The 22,725-nt window shown below is 57.1% G+C and overlaps 1 protein-coding gene across 1 annotated transcript in view; it reads left to right on the top strand.

The window, feature by feature from the left end:
* The window catches only part of MUC4 (mucin 4, cell surface associated), a 30,398-nt gene extending 8,306 nt beyond the window's left edge, over nt 1-22,092 (top strand). Inside the window, exons 5-27 of the mRNA XM_049105488.1 lie at nt 109-258; nt 1,245-1,378; nt 2,208-2,372; nt 2,624-2,779; nt 3,718-3,848; nt 5,058-5,146; nt 7,084-7,263; nt 7,453-7,578; nt 8,492-8,611; nt 8,835-9,043; nt 9,648-9,729; nt 10,069-10,236; nt 10,563-10,664; nt 11,047-11,280; nt 12,343-12,480; nt 14,078-14,259; nt 15,719-15,878; nt 16,391-16,570; nt 16,765-16,838; nt 17,983-18,047; nt 18,131-18,369; nt 20,464-20,626; nt 21,489-22,092. Of these exons, the coding sequence (XP_048961445.1) occupies nt 109-258; nt 1,245-1,378; nt 2,208-2,372; nt 2,624-2,779; nt 3,718-3,848; nt 5,058-5,146; nt 7,084-7,263; nt 7,453-7,578; nt 8,492-8,611; nt 8,835-9,043; nt 9,648-9,729; nt 10,069-10,236; nt 10,563-10,664; nt 11,047-11,280; nt 12,343-12,480; nt 14,078-14,259; nt 15,719-15,878; nt 16,391-16,570; nt 16,765-16,838; nt 17,983-18,047; nt 18,131-18,369; nt 20,464-20,626; nt 21,489-21,696 (3,455 nt within the window). The 3' untranslated portion in view covers nt 21,697-22,092. The remainder of the gene's footprint in view (nt 1-108; nt 259-1,244; nt 1,379-2,207; nt 2,373-2,623; nt 2,780-3,717; nt 3,849-5,057; nt 5,147-7,083; nt 7,264-7,452; nt 7,579-8,491; nt 8,612-8,834; nt 9,044-9,647; nt 9,730-10,068; nt 10,237-10,562; nt 10,665-11,046; nt 11,281-12,342; nt 12,481-14,077; nt 14,260-15,718; nt 15,879-16,390; nt 16,571-16,764; nt 16,839-17,982; nt 18,048-18,130; nt 18,370-20,463; nt 20,627-21,488) is intronic.
* The last annotated feature ends 633 nt before the right edge of the window (nt 22,093-22,725 follow it).

The raw sequence follows: 22,725 nt of genomic DNA, 5'->3' as shown, positions 1-22,725 counted from the left end.
TGAGCAGAAGATGGACGAGAGAGTTTCTTCCATCTCCTGAAATCTGTGACACTGTTTGCTACTTTCAGATAATAAGACCCACTGCAATCTTCTCTCCTATATGCCCAGGAACCACGGTAACTTCCCTGGCGATAGGCAGCCAGAGTAGCACAACAACATCACTATCTTCAACAACCTCGCGGACGCTCACTACTCTCCCTCCAGCAGCATCCACGGCACACTCAACGGCTGCCCCAGTCCCCATCAAGCCAGAGAAAGGTAAATGTCCCTGGAGAGGTGGGGTCCCTCCACTCTGGGATATAGAGATCTGAGCTAGATGTGGATGCTGTAGTTTTGGCAGCTCGATTAGATCTACCAGTGAGGGCTCTTTTGGGGGAGCAGGGGGAGCTGGTTCTGTGGGTATGTGTGCTGCCTCCTCTGGGCCATCGGTAGTCCAGCTGCTCCCCTACCCCCTTTAGAGGGGAGATGGAACTGAAGACTCGTCTCAGCCCGCCTGCTCATAGACTCTCTCGGGTCGTCAACTCCCACAGTGGGCTACGGGACAGCATCAGAGTTGAGTGCGGAGGGCTGGCTCTGTACATGGCACCAGGCTGGGAGGTGGAGAGAAGTGACCACGGTACTGTTTAGTAAGAGACGGACCTGCTGCCTTGATAGGTGCGATTAGAGGAATAAATGCAGGGTATTAGACACAATGGAAGGTCCCAGGGGAGGTCGGGGTATGCTCAAGGCGAAGAGGCGGCTTCCTGGAAAGAATGAATAGGAGCTGGAGAAGGAGAAGCATCCCAAGGAGGCAAGAGGGCTTGAAGAACTGGAATAAAAGTGTAGACATGAAAAAAAAAAAAAGTGTAGACATGAAAAGGAGTCCCAGTATTGCATGGGGAGGAGACCCCCAAGACACTTGGGGGTGTGGAAACCAGGTGAAGAATGTTGAGAATGAGGCCGTCATGTGATACAATCAGGTAGGACCCGGCCAGGTTTATACTTGGATGGTGCCGTGGTGGGTGGGGTGTTGGGTGAATTTCCAGGAGGCCGAGTGGGCCCTATGAGATGCGGTGGTATCCAGGCCAACAGGGAGGGCTGCCAAGAACGAAAGGGGGAGACTCGTTTGAGAAATATTTAAGACAAGCTTTCTCAAGCTAGAACCCAAGGACATCTGAGGGGTCCAAGGACAAATTCGGGCGGGGGAGGGGTATCTACCTGTGTATCTGGACAAATACCGACTTTCCTTTGTCCTGCTGGCCCAGGCGTTTCCCTCTTCCCTTACGGGCCAAGTGTTGGAGACAGGGAGTTTGTCGAGAGGACCACGGACTTCACCTCACCACTCTTCAGGCCCCAGATTGGCTTCCTTCTTGGCTCCTCTCTCCGGGATTACCTCTATGTGAGTCCCCAGGTGTAGACCAAAGGGCAGGACCTGTGACCTGTGCTTCCCAGACTCTACTTCTCTCTCTAGGGCTTGACGATGGCCCTGTGACCATGACCATGGCCCAGAGGAAGGAAGTATGCGACAAGCAACTGGGAGCTAGGCAAGGCCCTCCTACCCTCAGGGACAAGTGTCTTTACCTTACTATAGAGGTCTCGGGGTCCAGTAAGCTCTCCACTATTTTCAGGGCCTTTTTATGAGGAGAAAGCTCTATTTGGGAAACTGCCTTTTAATGCTGTGTACATTTTCTATGAATGTTTCCTGGTTCCTCAGGCCAAGTAGCCGCGTCTCCTGGAGGAGAGTTGGAATGGCAGCCATGGCCCCTGCAGCCCTCAGGGGCGGGGTGGCGGGCTGAGGCAGGACACCCTAAGGTAGGGCAACACCGTGATGGGGCCCAGGGGAGCAATCCTCTTAGCCCCATCTGATGCTGCTGGGACTTCAGGAAGGCTCCGTGGGGATCCACCCAGAGGGCTCCGCCCCGCGCTGGGGCCGGCTATGGATGGGGTTGGCCGCCGAGGCAGGGCAAAACCTACCTTGTCAGGAAGGACTTAAAACAGAGGAGTGTCCTGCAGGTGAAGAGCATCTGTGTGAGGACTAAGCAAGGGGGCCCAGCAGGCGGGGACGAATGGGACGACCTGGCAGTGGTTGTTGACATCCCTAAAGTTCCACCCAGAGAGGTCCTTGGGGATCACACTTCTGAGGAACCGGCCCACGCCTGGGACGTTCTCTCCCTGCCTCCCCCGCTCCCTCCCTCCCTGGACACTAACCAGAACTTTTGTGTTCCCAGTTCACAGATAATGGCCAGATCATTTTCCCGGAGTCAGAGTACCAGATTTTCTCCTACCCCAATCCTCCCCTTAGAGGCTTCACAGGCAGGGACCCTGTGGCCATGGTGGCTCCATTCTGGGACGATGCTGATTTTTCCAGTGGCCAGGGGACCATATTTTACCAGGTGAGCCTTTCAAAGTCCAGCATTCAGGATCTCCCAGCAGCCAGCAAGGAGAGACAAAGGTGTGAACGTGGGCAAGCGTGACTGCTGTCAGAGCCTGGGCTCCCTGTGGGCAGAGAGTGATGTTTAAATATGAGGGTGGGGAGGAAACAGAGCAGGGCTGTTACATACACTCGGGAATCCCCCCTCACAGCCATGAGGTGACCTGCAGGTGGGACCCTCATTTGCTTGCCTTCTCTGCCTTCCTTTCCCAGGAATATGACACGCTCTATCGTGAACACAACCTGCTAGTCCAGCAGGTGGAGTCTTGGATTAATAAATTCACTGACACCAGGAACTACAAAGCCGAGTGGACCCTAAAGGTCACCTGGGTCAATGCCCCTGCCTATCCTGCCGGGCGGACCTTCGGGGTGAGTGGACCAAAGGACAACTCCCTGCGAACCATCTGGAAGTCATACGTCCTGGAACCCTAGGCAGGGTTCCCTGCCTCACCCCCACCCTGTTTGCTGAGCACTCACCGATACTCACTGGTTTAAAACATAGGAAATGGAATTTTTGTAAGTCAGAAGTGGCTGCCAGTAGCCGGCCATTTTTGAGATGGCTCAACCTGATATTATTATCCACGTTTTAGAGATGAGGAGGATGACGGTGAGAGAGGTTAGACGATCTGCTCAAGGTCACCCAGCTAGAAAGTGACAAAGCCAGGCTTGGAATGGAGGCTTTCTGACTTCCAACTCCAGCTCTCAGCTGCAAAGCCAGCCAGTGGCCATGGTCACAGCACACAGTGTCCTCAGTCTTCCGCCCGGGGACTCCGCTCTTACAGCCCCTGTGTGTGGTCTAAAGTCACTCGTTTCCTCATTGGTTCAACAAGTTCATTGGTTTCCTACTTTGTACAAGCACAGTGCTTGGCATCTGCCTTCAGAGAGCCTCCAGGCCCACCTCTGTGGTCCATCCACGATATTTAGGTTGAGGGGACATTTGAACAATGTCCTTACAAATATCCCAGAGGAAGCTAAGTAGGCCTCTCTCGGCTCTCTGGGGTCGTGGCTAATCTTTCTGAGTCCTGAGGCTTTCTCACACAAACTCTCTTCTGACTGGATCCTAAACCAGAACGCTTTATCACCCCTTCCTGGACAGAAGTCACAAAAAAGGCAGGTCCACCACGGTAGATGCTTTGACAGCCCGGGGGGGGAAAGCTGCCCTGCACAATCCCAAGTTTGCTCTGAGTAGGCTAGGGAAAGAGGATGTGTGTATCGGGGCAGGGTTGTGGGGAGGGTGATGGGACATTGGGGAGGAGACCCCAGATCGCTCACAGGCATCCCTGTGTTTGTCTTCAACAAACCTCCAGACCAGCACCTACCAGGCCATCCTCTCCACAGACGGCAGCAGGTCCTACGCCCTGTTTCTTTATCAGAGCGGCGGCATGCAGTGGGATGTGACCCAGCGCCCAGGCAACCCGGTGCTCATGGGCTTCTCCAGGTAGGACAGGGATGGACGGCCAGCGCTGAGCACGTAATGGGAGGTGGTGGCAGGGTCAGGTTTTTGAGGCACACACACCTCCTCCCATCCCCCGGGACAGGGTATGAATCCTTCTTATTGACGTTTCTGACCCACGCCTGCTCCAATCCCCCCTTCTTGCTGTTTCAAATGAAAAGATACCCATCCACCGGGCCATTCTCTTTCCCACCCCAGTACTCATGCCTTATAATAATTCCCGGAGCATTGACTTCCCCGAGTTCTACTGTCCTTAGCTAACCTCTCTCGACCTCTCAAGTACTGTAATAATAATAATAGCCACCATTTATTACACTAACTACTTAATATGCATTATTTCATTTAATCATCACCACCACCCATGAAGGGGCTACTCTTTACTGCCCATTCTACAGATAAGAAAGCGGAGGTAAAATGGATCTGGAATTGCCCCAAGTCCCAGAGCTGGAGGTGGCTAAGCAGGAACTGGCCCCCCGCCGGTTGAGGCCAAGCTCTGCCTTCGTGACCCCTGGTGGGCTGAGCACCAGCCTGTGACCCGGGGCACCCGGGGGGCTTGGGCGGGGTCCGGTGGGGGGAAAGGCAGACAGAGCAGGCAAGGGGCTGCGGGGGCGCCGCAGACTCCTGTGTGTGGGGGTGACTCAGTCTCTGACCGCGGGTCTCAACACCGCTCGTGTGAGCCACCGGTTGTGAAGGGCGCGTCCCGTACCCCCGGCTTGTGACCAGGGCTGACCCCGTCATTCCACCGCCTTCGCTCTCTTTCTGATGCGCTTAGAGGGGCAAAGGGCTGGAATCGGCCGGCTCGCTGGGGCGCGAGGGCTGTCGCACGTCCCGAGTACGCCTTGGGCGGGTGTCCGCCGTGTGGCCCGCCTGGCCCGTGTCACACAGGGGGTGGGGGGCTGCAGGCTCCCCTCCCAGAGAAGCGCCGGGGGGTGCTCCTCGCGGCAGGTGTACAGGGACCCACGGATGTCACTGCACTCGGTCCCCACACTACAGCGAGGCAGGTCCAACCGTCCCCTCTTTCCCCCAATGTGGAAACTGAGGCGGGAAGAGGTGAAGCAGGTGGCTCAGGGCTCCCTGCTCCCAGGGCGGCCCGCCGACGGGTGCAGGCCGCCACCTGCCGCCGCTGGGGTGGCACAGGCGCTGGGCCCCGACGGCGGGACCGCCGCGACAGCCTGGCTTCTCCCCCGCCCGCAGCGGAGACGGGCTCTGCGGCCACAGCGCGCTGTCCTCTGGGCCCACGTGGAAGAGGTACCAGCCCGACCGGCTCCTGAACACCCACACAGGTAACAGCGCCCCGCACACCTGGCTGGACCCTAAATGCCCTCTGTCCTCCGCCATGCGGCGCGGGGGTCCTCGAGCCGCGGCTCCCGGCGTCTCCTCCATCCCACGGGGGTCCCCGGACAGGGCGGCTCCACTATGATCAGGACCTGCCCCCCGCCCGGGACACCAGGACCTTCTGGGCCCTCGGGTGGGGCATCTTGGGCGGGGCGAGGTCTCCGCCGGGGACCAGCCGAACCCAGCTCTCGGGGAGGCCGGGTCCTGGAGGTGACAACAGGGCCGCGCAGGAGGTGGGGCTATGCGTGGGCAGTTAGGCCGCTACTCCAGGTGGCCGAGCGGAGCTGGAGGGAGTCCGGGTGAGATCCCAGAAGGGACCCTACCAACAGGAGGTCCAGGAGCCTGACGTGCAGTCATCGTCACGGAAGCACGTCTCCACCTGCTGCGTGCTGCACGCTGTGCTGAGAGCCAGGAGTAGGAAGGGGAGGAATGGGGGCGCCCGGGGGGCTCAGTGGCTGAGCGCCTGCCTTCCACCCAGGGCGTGACCCCGGAGTCCCGGGATCGAGTCCCACATTGGGCTCCCAGCAGGGAGCCTGCTTCTCCCTCGGCCTGGGTCTCTGCTTCTCTGCCCACCCCCTTTGTGTCTCTCATGAATGAATAAGTAAATGTTTAAAATCTTAAAAAAAAAAAAAAAGAAAAGAAAAACAAAAGGAGCAGACTGCCTACGTTTGCTCTCAAATAGCTGTTAGGAAGGCCGGTGCTTCAGTATCAGGAGGCCCCATGGACGTGACTCAATCTATTGTCCGGAAGCCCCAAGAGGAAAGAAATTACAGTTCCCCAAATGTGCATAGAACGAAGGACGGTTTAGCGTTAGACATCAGCCACGCAGATGGTGAAACATAAACGTGCTATTTGTTCTGCGACAAACACTTCTGGGAAACAGCAGCTAAGTCAAATCATGGGTGCCACCTCGTGGAGACAGCTGCCCGGTCAGATTCGGGGCCCTTCCATCGAGATGCAGCTGCTTGCGGCCTCGGGGGCACAATATGACAGTGTGTGTGCGTGGGTGTTGGGAGAGAATATCTGATTCGTTGCCCAGGATATCAGGCCACTGTGGAGAAGACTCGTGAACAGATAACCCGTAAACAATAATTATTGTTTTCAAAACCTTAACAAATTGTAGTTATCTGGATAATTTCTTCTTTTGTGCGGGAACAGGGTCAAACCCCAATACATTATGTCCCGTTGTGTCTTATTGGACCTGAGAGCCCCCTACTCGCTCCTGGCGGCTGGGGTGTGCACTATGCAACTTACAGTTAAAGGTCAATTTAAATTCGACCCCCGGCAGGGTTTCTGCCCCCACCTACTTCTCCCTTCCGAGGATGGCATCCTGGCTCAGAGGAAGCTTCCTCGGCCTCACGGTACTGGAGCAAGGCCCTGCTTCACATGTCGGCTTCTCTGTGGCTCCCCAGCTGGCTTCCGGGCATCGGCCTCTGTCCTGGCTACTTTGGCCACTGATACGTCTGTGTTGGGGGAGCTGACGGGGTCAGGGATGGAAGCCAAGTGTCTGAGCTGGTGGCTGCCACTTAGTGAGGTAGAGGATGCATGAGGAAGAATTGGTTCGGGGAGACTGGAAGGTACTGGAACTCAGACTGGCATATGGGAGGGTGGAGGACTGGTGCACTGAAGATGGGGGCTGGCTCCGCGGGGCTGAGGCCTCCTGCTCGGCAACTGTCCCAGAGTTTCCCCCTAAGATCCAAGCTTCAGGGGCTTCTGGAAGTTGCATAAAGGGGCCAGACTGAAACGGGTCCCATCCCTGGACTGGCTGTCCCGAGAGGCAGAGGCGGTAGCAGAAGGTGCATCTGTGAGTCGGTCTCGGTCGCTAATGCAGAGCGTGCGGCCCTGTGGCCCTGGAGCAGCATCCCTCCCTCCTCTGTTCCGCTAGGCCTCCGGGGCCTGCAGCTCTACAGCCTGCACCAGGAAGAAAGGCCCAACTACCGTCTCAGGTGCCTGCAGTGGTTGAAGACACAGCCTCAGTGGCCCACGTGGGGCTGGAACCAGGTCTCCTGCCCTTGCTCCTGGCAGCAGGGACTGTGGGACTTGCGGTTCCAGCCTAGCAGCATAGGTAAGAGAGCTCCTCCCTGCCTCTTGGGGCATGCCCACCGCCCCCGTAAGCCCACCCACCAACCCTCCGGTCACGCCTGACCTGTCCCTTCCAGGGCACCCTCGGCCCCTCCCCCAGGGTCCCCCCCAGCCTCCCGTCCCTCCCCCGCTCCCGGGCCTCTGGGCCTGAGCGTGTCTGTACCCGTTGCAGGCTGGTGGGGCCTCGGCAGCAGGCAGCTGTGCAGCTTCTCCTCCTGGCGCGGGGGCGTGTGCTGCAGCTACGGGCCCTGGGGCGAGCTTCTCCAAGGCTGGAGGGTGCACGATCCTTGGCAGTTTGGTACGTGCGTGTTCACGGACATCTCACCCCCCACCTTCTCTGGAGTCTCTACCCTTCTCTGTCAGAGACCAGGCCTGGGCCTCCGAGCCAAGTAGTGGGATCTGAAGAAAGAAGCCTTTCGCCCCCCTTCCCTCCCAGCCCCTTACCCTCTCTGGCCACTGATTTCCTCATGTTGTAACACTGGGAAGCTTCCAGCAGCCCTTCCAGCTGCCATCCTAGGGACTTATGATTGAGTGCCTCTTGCCCCATCTTCACTTGGCCACAGGGCCCCAGACAAGAATGGGGCCATGTTCTGGGGAAGGAGGGGGCCCCAGTCTGACCCTGTGCCTCAGGACCCAGATTAGCTGGCTGTCTCGGGGGAGACATGGAGTCATCTCCCACAGAGACCTTCCAGAAGAGCCAGAGAGCACGGGGCTGGGGGCCAGGGCTCAATCTCACAACACTGAGATCATGATCTCAGCTGATATCCAGAGTCAGATGCTTAACTGATTGAGCTATCAGGTGCCCGAATGTCCTTTATCAATAGCAGCAGCATCCTAAATATGAGACCCCTATACAGTTGTCTTAAATTAGGAGAGCGTGGGTCCTCCTTCCACCCCCTGCCACTGCTCTGCCCCCGGCCATCACAGCAGCCTCCAGGGTCCCCAGACCGGCGGTCATACCCTCCCGCTCCTGCACTTTGGGGGCAGGGGGACCCACCGCCACCCTTCAAGAAAGCAAGCCCCTTAGCCACAGCCACGAGCTCGGGCCCCTGGGGCTTTGCTGCCCCAGCAAGCGTGCGAGGGAGATGGTGACCGGTCCACGGCCCGAGGTCACCAAGCAGGGCAGGACCCGAGTCCGGCGCCGTTGCCCAAACCCCCAGCTGGGTGCTGCAGGTCCTGCGTCTCCCCGCAACATGTGCTCTCCCCCACAGGCCGAGAACTGGAGCCCCAGAACTGGTGCTGCCGCTGGAGCGACCGGCCCGTGCTCTGCGCCCTGTACCAGCAGAGGCGGCCCCGCGTGGGCTGCGCCGGGTACCGGCCCCCGAGGCCCGGTGAGCCTGGGCAGGGCGGTGGGGCCCAACCGAGGGGCCTTGTGGGTGGCACCGGGAGGGGGCCGAAGCAACCGTAGATGTGACTTGGGCGCAGGGGGGGGGGGCCTTTGGGGATGTTCTCTACTCCTTGAGCATCTCGCGGGCCTGAGTTGGCCTGGAGGCCGTGGGGGGCGCGGATCCGCACCCCGCCAGCCGCGCCAGCGTGGCCTCTCCTTTCTTCCAGCCTGGATGTTTGGGGACCCCCACATCACCACCTTGGATGGTGCCAATTACACGTTCAATGGGCTGGGTGACTTCCAGCTGGTCCGGGCCTGGGACGGAAACTCCTCCTTCCTGCTGCTGGGTCGCACCGCCCAGACCGGCTCCGCCCGGGCCACCAACTTCATTGCCTTTGCAGCGAGCTATGAGGCCCGCAGCCTGAGCCCCGTCACGGTGCGCCAGGGGGTGCTCCAAGGAGGGGAGGAGGCAGAGGGAGCAGAGGGAGGGGGTGCCGGGGGCGGGGGACACGTCGAGAGTCGACCCTATGAACGGTGCCATTTGGGTCATGGCTCCATCAGCCGTGTGATCCTGGAGGAACTACTGACCTTCCAGTGCCTCACTTTTCTTTTCTTAAGATTTTATTTATTTATTCATGAGAGACACAGAGAGAGGCAGAGACACAGGCAGAGGGAGACGCAGGCTCCCTGCAGGAGCCCGATGCAGGACTCGATCCCACGACCCAGGGATCACGCCCTGGGCCCGAGGCAGAGGCTCACCCAAGGAGCCACCCGGGCGCCTCTGCCTCCCTTTTCTTGGAGTAAACTGAGGATGACAATATTGCCTCACGGGGCTGTTGTGAGCTTTAAATGAGATCATCTGAGAAACGTGCGCTCTCAGCCGGCCCATGCCGCGCCCTAGCGCTGTCGGCGGCGCAACCTCACCGTCAGGCCCACCCGCCTCGTCCTCGGGGCTCGGGTCCAGGCCCTCTGTGGCCTCCATGCTCAGGCCCTGGGCCCACCCGAGGGTCAGGCTTAGGCCTCCTCCAATTCTCTCCCAGGTCCGATGGCTCCTCGAGCCCAATGACACAGTCCGCGTGCAGGTCAACAACCAGACTGTGACGTTTGAGACTCAGCACGAAGGTAGGCTGGGGACAGCCGTCAGCTCCCCTGCCTCCTCGGGTCGGGCTTGGGGGGGCTTGGGGGGGCACCCACCCCGGGAGCCTCGCCTCACGCCCCCTCCTCTGGCCGCCAGCCGGCAGCTTCTTCACCCGGGCCAGGCTTCGGGCCTCCCCGCCGCTCCCCATCCCCGGGAAGAAGGGGTGTCCTGTGGGCTTGGCTCGGGGCCCCTGGGAAAGGCATCCCCAGGCCCCAGGCCCCCAAGCGGCCCTCGGAGCCTCGCCCCGCCCCTGCCCCGTCCCCCCCAAGTCTTGGGCCGCGGGGTCCCGGCCCCGGGCTCCCCATCTGTCTCCCCACGTCCAGGCCGGGAGACATTCAACAGCACCGGCGTCACGGTGACCCGCGCGGGCTCCGTGGTGTCGGCCGCCTTCGACGGGGCGGTGGCCGTCTCGGTGAGGGCCCTGTCCAACATCCTCCACGCCTCGTGCGGCCTCCCCGCGGAGTACCGGGGGCGCACCGAGGGCCTCCTGGGTGAGAAGCTGGCACCACCCTGCCCGGGGCGGCGGGGACGAGACCTCTCAGCTTCCCTGTGAGCCTTTGGCTTCCTAAAGCTCCGGTTCAGGGCAGCCAGGGGGGCTTGGAGGATGGGCTCTGGGAAGCCCTCCCTCCCGCGCCCCTTCTTCCTCCACCCCCGCCTCCATTTCCCCTCTTCATCCCCGGGACAGAGGGTGGGCTATGAGGTACGGTCCTCTCTCCTCCCCCGGAAGGACTGGGCCAAGGACAGATGCAACTGGAAGGGGTTTCCCTCGGGGGGAGCCACAGTCCCAGGATGGCCAACCTCCTGTTCTGTCCCTCAGGAGTTTGGAATGGCAATCCAGGTGACGACTTCAGGATGCCCAATGGCTCCAGCATTCCCGGCAATAGCAGCGAGGCCTCACTTTTTCACTACGGAATGACCTGTGAGTGAGGAGGGCTTGAGGGTCCTCGGGGCAGGTGCAGCTGGGCGGGATGGAAAGCGTGGTGTCCCTCAGGCCTGTGGGACCGGACCTCCATCCTTTGTGAGGGAGGAGTGGAAAGGCCAGGAGGAAGTGCTGAGGATTCTGGTGCGGTCCCAGACTTGTCCCCCCACTCCCATCCCATCTGCGCTTCTCTACCTGGAAGAGGAGACAAGGGCAGGGGTGGCTCTCACTGACCAGAGTAGGCATTTCCGGCCTCAGAAGCCAGAAGTCACTCCAGCCCTCCGCATCTGCCTCGTTCACCCCCAGGCACATAAAGTGAGGGGAGGGAGTAGAGCTGGAGACCATCCCTGGTGCCACCGCCATTGCATCCTGTGTCTTACAGGGAAAACCAATGATACGGGACTCCTTGGCGAGAGAGGTGACCATCCGCCTTCCAACTTCACCCCCGATTTCCTTACCAGCCTGCAGAAAAATAAAACCTTAAATGAAACGCTGCTCTCCAAGTGTCATGAAGATGAGCGGTGCATCTATGACAGCCTGGCCACAGGAGACACAGACACGGGCCTGAACACCAGGATGCTCTTCGCAAGTCAGCAGCGGATGAACGCCACCCTCAGTAAGTGGCGTGAGGCGCGCGGGAGACGTTTGCAGAGTTAGGTGGCAGATTAGGAGCCCCCCTCCCGCCCCACCCTTTTCATGATATTCCTTTAAAATTTTAACAGATTCTTTTGCTCAGGTTGTTCCTCCCATGACTCCCAGGCTCACTCTGTGATGACATTCACAGCCCTTTCCAACCTGACCCCAGAAGCTCTCCAACTCTCCCTCTCCTTCTCCCTGCCCTGCTCCCTCCACTCCAGCCCTCCTGGCTTCTCCGTGTTCACCAACCACAGCGGCCCGCTCCTCACTCCAGGCTCCATCCATGGCCCTCTCTGCCCTGACACCCTTCCTCCAGGCAGCCCCAGGCTCACCCTCTCTTCCTCCAAGGCTGCGTGCAAGCAGAGTCGCCTCCTCCGCAATGCCCTTCTTGGCTGGCCTGCCCAAATCTCACATTTACCCATACTTCCTATTTGCCGTCCCTGCTTTGTTTTTTTCTCCTCAGCATTTATAACTATCTAGCATATTTCCTAGTTTCCATAGGTATCCTTCTCAGTACTTGTTTACTGCTGTGTCCTCACTACCTAGAGCCCTACCAGCCATACGGTAGGCGCTCAGTGCATGTGTTCAGCGACTGACCGAATGACTGAACAGGGAAATGGAAATTGCATGTCCACCGTGTTCCTCTATTTCCTGGCAAATGCAATGCCCATCTGGAGATCACCCTCGTGGCTCCTAGCCCTCTTCCAAGGGCAAAACTCTGTGATGGTCTGAATAACCCTGGTTCCTGATTCACTTTGTACCACGCCCAGCAGAGCGCTCTGATCAGGAGAGAGCTTGACCTGAACCCTGTCTGGGGAGGGAAGATAAAGCGAAGGTAAGGATTTGGCCAGGTGGGCAATTCAACCCCCACCTGCTCTACAGAAATCTGAAAGCAGGTACATGGAGTAATTCCTGCTTCCAGAGGTGGGTCCTAGCCCTGAGAACACCTCCCACAAACCAGAGGACTAGACAGAGAGAGACGAGGCCCATGAGGCAAGAGAGTGTCCTGCCCCCAAACCCGAATCTCCTGTTTGTGTTTCAGATGAGTACCCCCCGTCGATCAAGGGTCCGCACGCGGTGCAAGCCTACCTGGGGCAGACCACGCTGGTTCAGTACACCAGCCACCCTGAGCACGTCACATTCACTCTGAGGAACAGCAATAGTGACTTCAAGCTCTTCAGTAAGAGCCCTTGGGTGCGGGTGGAAGGGATGAGCTCAGAGTCAAGCTTTTTTAGGTAATTTTGCATTATCACGCCCTGGGCAATTTCATGTCACTTTTCCACCGGAATATCTAGGACCAGCATTTCCGAGAATGATCCCTATGATTCAGATAGGTGCCCCCAGTGAACAGCAGCGATGTCCTTCTGGAAGTCTGGCCAGCGAGCAAAGCTGTCTCGGGCCCGCGCAAGTGATTCAAAGGTCATTCCACCAAACCCAGTAACACGATCATCTTTAACCAGCTTGATGCGGTCACCGAATTACTAGAATAGAGTATAACAATTTAACAAATACTGATCTAAAGCATTTTCAAATCTATTAAAAGAAGGCTATCACGTGGAACAGGATTTAAAGGTATAAATAGCTTCATTCGGCGTGGTTCTCATTATTTTTATGTCGGTCAACCACGATTGCCCAACTCTGTCTCTCCCTGTTGCTCTTCTGTACTGGGACCAAGCAAAGCCTCATTTCTGCCTGTCAGTACTGGTGTGGAGACCCCTCGTCCTAAAACCGTGACCTGGGTGGAAAAGTCAAAGCCCACAGGATGCAACTTCCCTTCTTTTTTTTTTTCTTAAATTTTATTTTATTTATTTATTCATGAGAGACAGAGAGAGAGGGAGAGGCAGAGACACAGGCAGAGGGAGCAGCAGGCTCCTTGCAGGGAGCCGGACGACGTGGGACTCATCCCGGAACCCCGGGGTCACACCCTGAGCAGAAGGCAGATGCTCAACCGCTGAGCCCCCGGGCGTCCCCAACTTCCCTTCAGTTGCCAGCACCACTTATGCTAAAGACTATTCTTTGCTAAACTAAAGCCATTAGGGACCTTATTTTGAGCTCAGAGCACCTCTCTCTGGCCCATTTTCTTTCTTTCTCTTTGCGCCCTTTGGCGCCAGGTGGCAGCCTCCCAGGTGCCAGCCAATCAGGAGATTTTCTCCCTCCCTGGGCTCCTCTCCTGAAGAGTGATAGTCTGGGAGCTGCTCTTGTCTGTCCCCTACTATCAACGATTCTCAACCTGCTGTTTTAAGGAGACTTTCCGTAAGAGACAAACCATAAGACACCTTTGGATCAGAAGAGTCCTTGCTGATACGTAGCAGCGTTTCACTGTAGTCTGGTGTCTGAAGGTCAAAGGTGCAAGAAGCGGGAGGAGGGTGGGCAAGAAATCAGGGCCAGGGATGGGGCTGCTGTGAAGGGGAAGCCAGTTTTGCCTACAGGGTAGCCTGGGGAAGCATCAAGGGGACCCTAGCCTTGGGGCCTTATTCTCTGTCCCTCCTGGATGTCCCGTCCCGGTGCAGGCCTGGGCAGGGTTGCATCTCTTCAGGGGGCAACTGCCTTCCCTCTCTGGAGTTCCACCTGCAATCACTCAGTGGGGCTCATGCTACCTCCAGCGTGGGGTGCGACCAAGATCACTCCAGGAAGCCAGCCGAGCTCAAGGAAATGCCTGATGACTTTGAGGGGTGGCCTGAGAGAGGCAGAGAAAGGCCCACATCAGCTCTCAGGACGTGTCAGACAGCAAGCAGCTGAGGCCCCCAGCCCTAACGGTCTTGTCTTCCCTGGGGCAGAGAACGGGACACTGCTGTGGACACCAAAGTCCTTGGAACCATTCACCCTGGAGATTCTAGCAAGAAACGTCAAAGTCAACTTGTCATCTGTGCTCCAGCCAAGGACAGTGGTCTGCGCTTGCAAGGACAGGAGCCAGTGTCTATATAATCAGACGGGCTGGATGGGCAATTCCTCCCTGGAGGTGAGTGAAAGGAGGAGGGTGGGAGGGAGACTTCCTTGTTGAGGGGAAAGGCAGTGGGAACGGAAGCGATGTCTCGGTGGGAATTGTATGTGTTGGGAACCAAGGTAGGGGAGGACAGTCAACCTCAATCTCAGGCCATGAACTTACGTGTGTAAGAAACAGAACTGTCTTCACGGCTTATCGCTCAACCGAATTTTAATCCCCTAGCTCCCACTCTGCCAGGCTGACGGGAAACATCCACCTCAGCCTCCTTTAAGGCTCCCCAGAGGGCCCCAGCTCCACAGTTCTGAGGATTTATTTATTTATTTATTTATTTGAGAGACAGAGAGAGAGGGAGAGAGGGTGCACGCGTGTCGAGGGGGTGCGTGCACAAGCAGGGGGAGGAACAGGGGAGGGGGAAAGAATCTCAACAGACTCCTCACTGAGCAGCAAGCCCAATGGGGGCTCCAGCTCACGACCCTGGGATCATGGCCTGAGCTGAAATCAAGAGTCTGGTGCTTAACCGACTGAGCCACCCGGGCAGCCCCCCAGCCCGGACCATGGAGAGGTGGGGGAGGGAGGCCTCCTGTGGTCCCTGGGCACGTGCCTACACAGCTCACAGGCGCCGTGCTCCCTCCTCTTCAGGCCCAGGGAGGTGCTCCATGGCTTCTGTGCTTTGCTCAGACACGGGGCACCTTTTATAAGGCGCCCTAGGCTGCGTCTGCCTACAAGCACCACACGCCTATTTCTCTCTGGGCTCTCCTCGTTGTGGCGTTGGGAAGAGGGGTGTAGGTCCCCTATGATGTTGATGCCCCTACACCCCTTCGTTTTTCTCTTCTACTGTCTCCTTCCAGCTAAAAGAAGGATCTTTTCATTTTAGAGACTATCTTGGTGCATGCCGCTTCTAACCACGACAGTTTGGCCTTAGTCTATCCATCCTGCCCCATTTGCTTTTTTAAAAACTTTGTTTTGTTTTGTTTGGGTTGTAAAGCAGGAGCCATAAAGGGGAGTGTTTGGCTGGCGATACCCCACCGCCCCGCTCGCTCCTTACACCTACAGGCGCCCTTCTCGGGAAGCACGATCGAGCATTCCCACCGGGAAGGGGTAGAGGTGGAGGAGCCCGGGGGGCAGAGAGGGGACAAGACACAGACGAGGAAAAACAGAGATTGGCATCAATGTATTAGTTTAGGTGTCCCCAGATGTCCAGTCCTGGAAGTAGGTAGACTCTAAGAAGGGGTTCGGGCAAGGAGATGTGGTGTGGCTGGGGTCCCAGGGCTGGCACCGGGCAGAGCGGTCGGGGAGAGAACCGTCCAGCGAGGCCCAGGGGGCTCGGAGCAGGACCACAGCGGGCTCCGGCGCTCGGCACGTGCTGGCAGGATCGGGACGGGGACTCGGGGTCTGTGGGTTCCCAGGCCGGGGGTGGGGGGCGCAGAAACACGGTCGGTCTCCCGGCTGCGCAGTAACCAGCCGCCCATTCCAGGTGGCCCGCTGCAGGTGTGGCTCCAGCACCTTTGGCCACTACTGCGAGCGCTCCAGGGACCAGTGCGAGGCACCGTGCTTCGCGGGTGTGGCCTGCGTCCCCGGGAGGGGCTGCGAGGCCTGCCCCCCGCACCTGACGGGCGACGGGCGTCACTGTGCAGGTAAGCGGGGACCTGCCCTGGCAGGAGCACGGCCTGGGGACAGTTGACACCGGGAGGGCCTGGGGCCTGGGACCAACCTTTGTCTCCCTTCTCCATGGGGGGGAGGGACGGAGGTGAGGATGCCAGGCGAGCTGGGAGGCTGAAGGCCGAGAGACTGGGCGGGCAGAGGGTGACCACGGTGACCACGGTGACCACAGTGACCACGGTGACCACCTGAGGCCTTACAGGCCCGACTGAGCAGATGCCGAGGGGACGGGGCGGGAGGAAGGAGGGGGCGAGACAAGCAGGCTGGGGCTCCCCACTCCGCGGCCTTGGGGTCCCTTCCCGCTGCAGCAGGTCTGCTAAATGCAGAGGAAAGGCTTCGGGCAGGGGACCAGGAGAAGGGAGGGGGAGACTTCAGGGGTCGGGGACTGCTAGGCAGGCCGAGAGGGCTTGGGGGGCCCGAGCATCCTGGGGGGGCCCCTGGGCCGAGGATCCTGGGCCTCCCTGCCTCCCGCCTCCTCCCTCCGCAGCTCTGGCCCCCGGGCTGCACTGTGGGAACCGGTCCTGCCCCGCCAGTTACTGCTACAACCGGGGCCACTGCCACGTGTCCCCCGAGAGGGACTGCCAGCCGGCCTGCACCTGCCACCCCGCCTTCTCGGACAGCCGCTGCCTGGTGGCGGGGAACCCCTTCACTCCGGCCGCCCCTGCAGGTACCACCGGCCGCCTGGCCTGTGCCCCAGAGGGAGGGGCTCCAGGGTGACCCCGTGGGCCACAGGCGGGAGGCGGGTCGCCGGGCCACGGGCACTGGGCTGCGGCCACAGGGTCGCCAGAGGAAGGCGCCCCGATAGGCCCAGCCACCTCCCCGGGGCCGGGGGTGACCGTGGCCTGCGTCTCCCGTTTCCAGGGCTTCCGGTGAGGCTCATCCAGCTCTGGCTCAGTGAAGAAGAAAATGCCTCCGTGGCCGATGTCAACGCCTCGGTCAGTGCTGCAGGCCAGCAGGGTGGGGAGGTGGCCTGGCAGGGGGCAAGCAGGGGCCCAGCCCTGCTCCCGGGCTCCACATCTGCCACCCATCGAGACTCGACTGCCAGAGGAGGCCCAGAGCCTCCTGCCCCCAGGAGGGTGGGCGGAAGGATGGGGAAGGCAGGAAGCCCAGGACAGTGACCTCCCAGGGGACTGGAATAACTCGGGTGTAGGGTGGCCGAGTCACCCCAGCCTCCCTCCTGAGTGTCCCTAGAGACTTGCACTTGGGTGTCATATGGTATTTCAACCCCAGGAAGGTATTTCACCTCCAGGAAGCCCTCCTCGACTTCCCAGAGGGAACCAGCAGCTCCTTCCTCTTGGCCCCGTAGGCCCCTGTCCATCCCTCAACCACACGCCAAGTAGCACAATAGCTGAAGCGCTGAGGCTCCAGAGTCATACATACCCGGGTTCTAATCCTCTAGAACATTCCCTAGAACAGGTGCAATAATCATTCCCTAGAACAGGTGCAATAATTAGACAAACTATTTGATGTCTCATCTGTAAAGTAGAAATACCCATAATACCTGTGTCAACGGGTTGTGTCAAGGTTTAAATGATAATGTATGTAAAGCGCTTACCATGGTGCCTAAAATACAAGTGCTCAAAAATTATAATGATAATAATTATTCCTACTGCTGGTACAACAGCATCTAGACCCTGTAAGGGAAGTCCGTTGACACCTGTCTACTTCACCAACTAGGGGTCTTTCCTGAGTCAGCTTGACCCCCAGCACCCGACCATCCCCTAGGTCTAGCTGGACATAATCAATGTTTAAAAACATGTGGGGCGAGAACGAGAGCGTGAGTCAGGGGGCGGAGGCAAAGGTAGGGGCCACTCATTTCAGATTCCCCCCTTGTCATGGGAGGCAGGGAGGTGTGCAGAGTCCTTGACTCTCCAGCAAATGTTCAGTAAGCAGGGACCCACGAGGGCCACCAGGCTAGGCTGGGGCGTGGGGATGCAGATGGTGAGAAGCAGTCTGTGGGTCCTGGTGCTCGTGTGCAAAACGGAGCCAGATGTGGACAAATAAGTACATGCAAGTGGGAGAGGTGTCCTCTTCGGGTGGGGCCTCACTCCCACGCCCCCACCCCCATCCTTGCCCTAGGTGGCCTACAGACTGGGGAACCTGAATGTGCGGGCCTTTCTCCAGAACTCGGAAGTGCTACAGATGTAAGTGGGACTGTCCCCCTCGGCCCCCGCGTCTCCCCCCTCCACCTGCACCCTTACCACCTCACGGTGCCCCTCCCACGCAGCAATTCCAGTGCAGCGCCGGCCTCGGGAAGTTTACGTAGACACTGGAGAGTCTTCTCGAAGTTCCAGTACCTTCCTCAGGGTCCCGTCATCGACTTCCTGAACACCAAGCTGCTGGATGCAGTGGTGGAAGCGTTCTTACCCCAGGCCTCGTGGTGGAGGAAGAACAGAAGTGGGAGGCCCAGGACCGACGTGAACTTCCACTCCATCTCCAGGGAAGACGTGCACAGTGTGCTGGCTCGTGAGTCACTCTCCTGGCCATAGTCACAGAGACAGCCAAGGGGGCAGGTGAACAGGGGGACTAGATTTTTTTTATCATTTTTGAGGGAAATCGTTAAACATTTCACCCACCAGCTTTCTAGACTCAAGAGCAGAGCACCAAACATTGCTTGGTGAGTCCCCAGGGATATGGTTTCACAGACCAATTACTCTAATTGCCACCTTCCTGACCATCACTGCTGACGGTTTTCTTTCTTTTGATGAAATTGGTAATGATTTTGTTAAAAAACCATTGTGCTTTATAAACATAAACAGGGACATCCCTTTTGCCTTTGCCCTCCAGCTGGAGGAAATTCAGTTGAAGGCTGGAGACCTGACCTAGGGGCAGAGGTTTCCCCTCCTTGAAGGGTGACCCTGTGCAGAAGCCATCCCCCATCCAAGGCTTGACACCCCCATGTGGAAAAATAGATGGGATTTCTGAGGTCCCCGTCAGCTGTGATGATCCCTGATTACCCCAAAACAAGAATGGGATCAGTTGGTAAGCTTGCCAGAGGAGGAAAGGAATAGACCACCCTATCCTAGGAGTGAGGCAGTGACCACACCAAACCCTGCGGAAGCCGCTGTGTCACTGAGGGTGGGATTGAATCCAGGCAGTGCCTCCTCCCTCCTGGGGGCAACAATGTGAAATCCTCCAAACTACTTTGTGTATGTGTGGTAGGGCGTTAGGGGTGGCATACGGACACAACTCCCATAGACCTGACTGTGCCTTTTGTTAAAGAAAGCCAACCAAGAAACCCCACAGTTTTTATTATACAAGTACAATATGTTTATTGTAGAAACTTGAGGAGACACAGATTAACAAAAGGAAGAGAGAAAAAAAATCACGTGTAATTCCAAGCCCCAAAGACAAGTCCATTTTGCACCTATCCTTCTGAATTTTCTTTTATGCATTAGGAGTCTTCACACATACCAATATTTTTTATAATAAGGGGATCAAGTAGTACCTAATGTTTGGTGACCTTATTACTTAAGCAATTGTGAACATATTACCTTGTATATTGTATATGTGTTCCCATTTATTATTTTATCATACATTTTAATGTGGTGTGCTATATTTTATTTAAATATTTATTTGTTTTCGAGAGAGTAAGAGGAGGGAGGGGCAGAGGGAGAGGGAGAGAATCTCAAGCAGACTGCGCTCTGAGCATGGAGCCTGATGACGGGCTCGATCTCAAGACCCTGAGATCGTGACCTGAGTCAAAATCATGAGATGCTTAACCAACGGCACCCCTCAGGTGCCCCCAGTGTGCTGTATTTTATTTTGTTTATTTATTTATTTTTATTTTTATTTATTTATTAGAGACAGAGAGAGAGAGAGAGGCAGAGACACAGGCAGAGGGAGAAGCGGGCTCCATGCAGGGAGCCCGACGTGGGACTCCATCCAGGGACCCCAGGATCACAACCTGGGCCGAAGGTGGTGCTAAACCACTGAGCCACCCAGGCTGCCCAGGAAACTGGGCAGTGATTAAACGTCTACCTTTGGCTCAGGTTGTGACCCTGGGGTCCTGGGATCGAGTCCCCCATCAGGTTCCCCACAGGGAGCCTGCTTCTCCCTCTGCCTGTGTCTCTGCCTCTCTCTCTCTCTGTGTGTGTCTTTCATGAATAAATAAATAAAATATAAAAAATAAAATCAACAAAGATAAGGAAACTGAGGCTGAAGGAGTTAAGAAATTCCCCCCCCCCCCAAAAAAAAAAAGAAATTTCCCCAAAGCACACAACTAGTTAGTAGTAGAGCTTGAATTTCAACGTAGGTCTGGTTTACTTCAAAGCGTATGCTCTTAAAAAAAAAAAAAAAAAAAAAAGCGTATGCTCTTAACCAATGCATTTTCCACACCATGTGCTTACTGGTTGCACAGTATTCCTTGTTTAACAAAACCTCACCTATTAAACACTGTTGCTATTATAAACCACGCTGCTCTGGACGTCCATGAACATACAGATTTGCATGCTTTTCCAAGGATTTCTCAGGATAAATGCCTGAAAACAGAATTCCCGATTGAAGAGGTATAGATCCGGTGCTATTGATTGCTTTCCATGTTCATCTGTGTCCTGACAGTGAACGTGAGCACGCTGAAGGCTTACTTCAAATGCAACAGCTACAAGGACTACCGCCTGGTCTACAGCCCCCAGAGCGGCTTCACCTGCGTGTCCCCGTGCAGTGAGGGCTATTGTAAGCACGGAGGCCAGTGTCAGCACCTGCCCCAAGGGCCCCGCTGCAGGTGAGTCGGGGAGAGGGCAGGACGAGCAGAGCCGGAGACTCCAGGCCGGGCACAGATACCGCAAGGGGCGTAGAAATGCCACGGTACCTGGTGGTGTCTAGAAGTTAGGATGGTTCTCTGATGACTCAGAGAGCAGGGATCAGAGAAAAAGGGACCATATAAAAGATGTGTGAGCACTTACTCTGTGTGGATAAAGATGCTGCATGACTTCTAACACTGACACTTAGCTTCTGGGTAGGTAGTATGACCCTTTTAAAGAAGAGGTAGGTAATGAATCTGCCCAGGTAGCCAGGAGGTTAAATAACAGAACGTGGGTTCCAAAGGCAAAGTCTTGTACCCAGTGTTGCTTCTGGGGCAGGCATTCTGCTGTCTCTGAGGGAAGGCACCCACTGCCTTGGGTCTAGGCCCAGCCCTGCCCCTCCTTAGGAGTACCGGCCGGGGGAGGCCCTCTCAAGCTGGCATCTTCTGTCCTCTTGGTTCATCAGTAGTCTGAGGAGCTCCCGTGAGGGGGGTGCACTCAGTCTACAGGCTTGCCAAGGAGGAGAAGGGCAGGGCCACCCCATCAGTGCCCTGTGTCCACCCTCGTGCCCCCTGCAGCCCCAGATCCACCCAGCTGTCTCCCCTCCAGGGTCCCAGGGGGGCTGGGAGGAGCCAGGGCCTCAGCTTGTACCCCCTTACCTGCAGCCAGCCCCACCCCGCTAGCCAGGGAAAGCTTAGTCCAGGTGAAGTCACCCCTGCCAGTCTCCCCTACCCAGTAGGCACTTCGGTTCTGCCTCCTTCCCCAGAGGAGAGTCCCAGCCTGTGGAGGGAAACCTCCTGGGGCCTCCCCACTACTGACCTTGTCCCTTCCCTCTGTCCACAGCTGTGTGCCTTTCTCCATCTACACGCCCTGGGGCGAGCGCTGTGAGCATCTGGGCATGAAGCTCAGTGCCTTCTTCGGAATCCTCTTTGGAGCCCTGTTCATCCTCCTGCTGCTGGGGGCTGTGGGGTTTGCAGTCCTGTACTTCTGGCGCTTCTGGCGCTACTCCCCCGGGAACCACTACTCCCACCGCCTGGACTCAGAAGGCTGAGGCCTGGCCCCAAAGGGGCAGCTGTGACCTAGGATACCTCAGGACCCACCCCAGCCTCACCCACACACTTGCGGGTGGCACCGATCCTTTGAGGAGACTCAGAAAAATGTGCTTAAAGGTGACTCAGGATTCTTCAAGGAAATACATAATAATAAAGACAAGACCACACCTTCTCAGTCAATACAGAGACAGACAGGAAGGAGCCATAAAGACCCGGATGAATTCTCTCACAGATGTACCCACAAGGATACCGATCCACAAACACACACATCAGAGTTACTAATGGGCTGATGGCTCCAAGTTAAAAGCCAAAATTCATCTGTATAAAAAAACCCTCCAGTTTCCTTCTAGTTGAAGTCTATTTAAGTAAAATCCTTCTGACTTTGTGTTTCCAAAGCTGTGAATTCCACTGGTGATTTTCCTTGTGTGGCTGACAGGCTAGGTACAGGGAGCGGAGGGGAGAGGTGGGTTGGAACCAGCCACGGTCTGTTGGGAAGCTTGTTGCTCCAGCCCACCCGGGTCCTTGCTTCCGCCACCACGTCACCTTCTTCCCCTTCCCAGGGGGAAGAAATGCAAGCCAAAGCCTGGCCTTCTGAGGAGGACAGTAGAGACACCCCCACATGGAGTAGCCCAGACTCACCCGGGCACCCTCTAACAGTTCCGAGAGGGTAAATACACAGTGCCTTTACCTATCTGCTCTTGCTCCCACTGTGTTCCCTGGAGGAGGGCTTACACCTCCCTTTCCAAGAACCAATTTGAGAAGCGTGCCACCCACCCCCTCCTTAGACCTGGAGCACACAATCCTAATACACTCTCTCTGTCCTTTCCTGAGCCCCACTGGAGCCTTCTGAGTCTCTTCACCCCATGATCCCTTGGTCCCTCTCTGCCCATTCCCAGCCACATGATCAGTTTCCACCTCATCTTCTCTCCTAGCAGAAAGAACGTCACACCTATCTGGTGTAACTAGTCCAACAAAAACTGGTCCACAGCTCCTAGGTCTAGAATACCTCAATTCCACCTCTATGGAGA

This window comes from Canis lupus, chromosome 33 (genome assembly GCF_003254725.2).
Source record: "Canis lupus dingo isolate Sandy chromosome 33, ASM325472v2, whole genome shotgun sequence".
In the NCBI taxonomy this organism is placed as follows: domain Eukaryota; kingdom Metazoa; phylum Chordata; class Mammalia; order Carnivora; family Canidae; genus Canis; species Canis lupus.
Note: the sequence above shows the minus strand (reverse complement) of the source record. Positions and strands in the feature narration are given on the sequence as shown.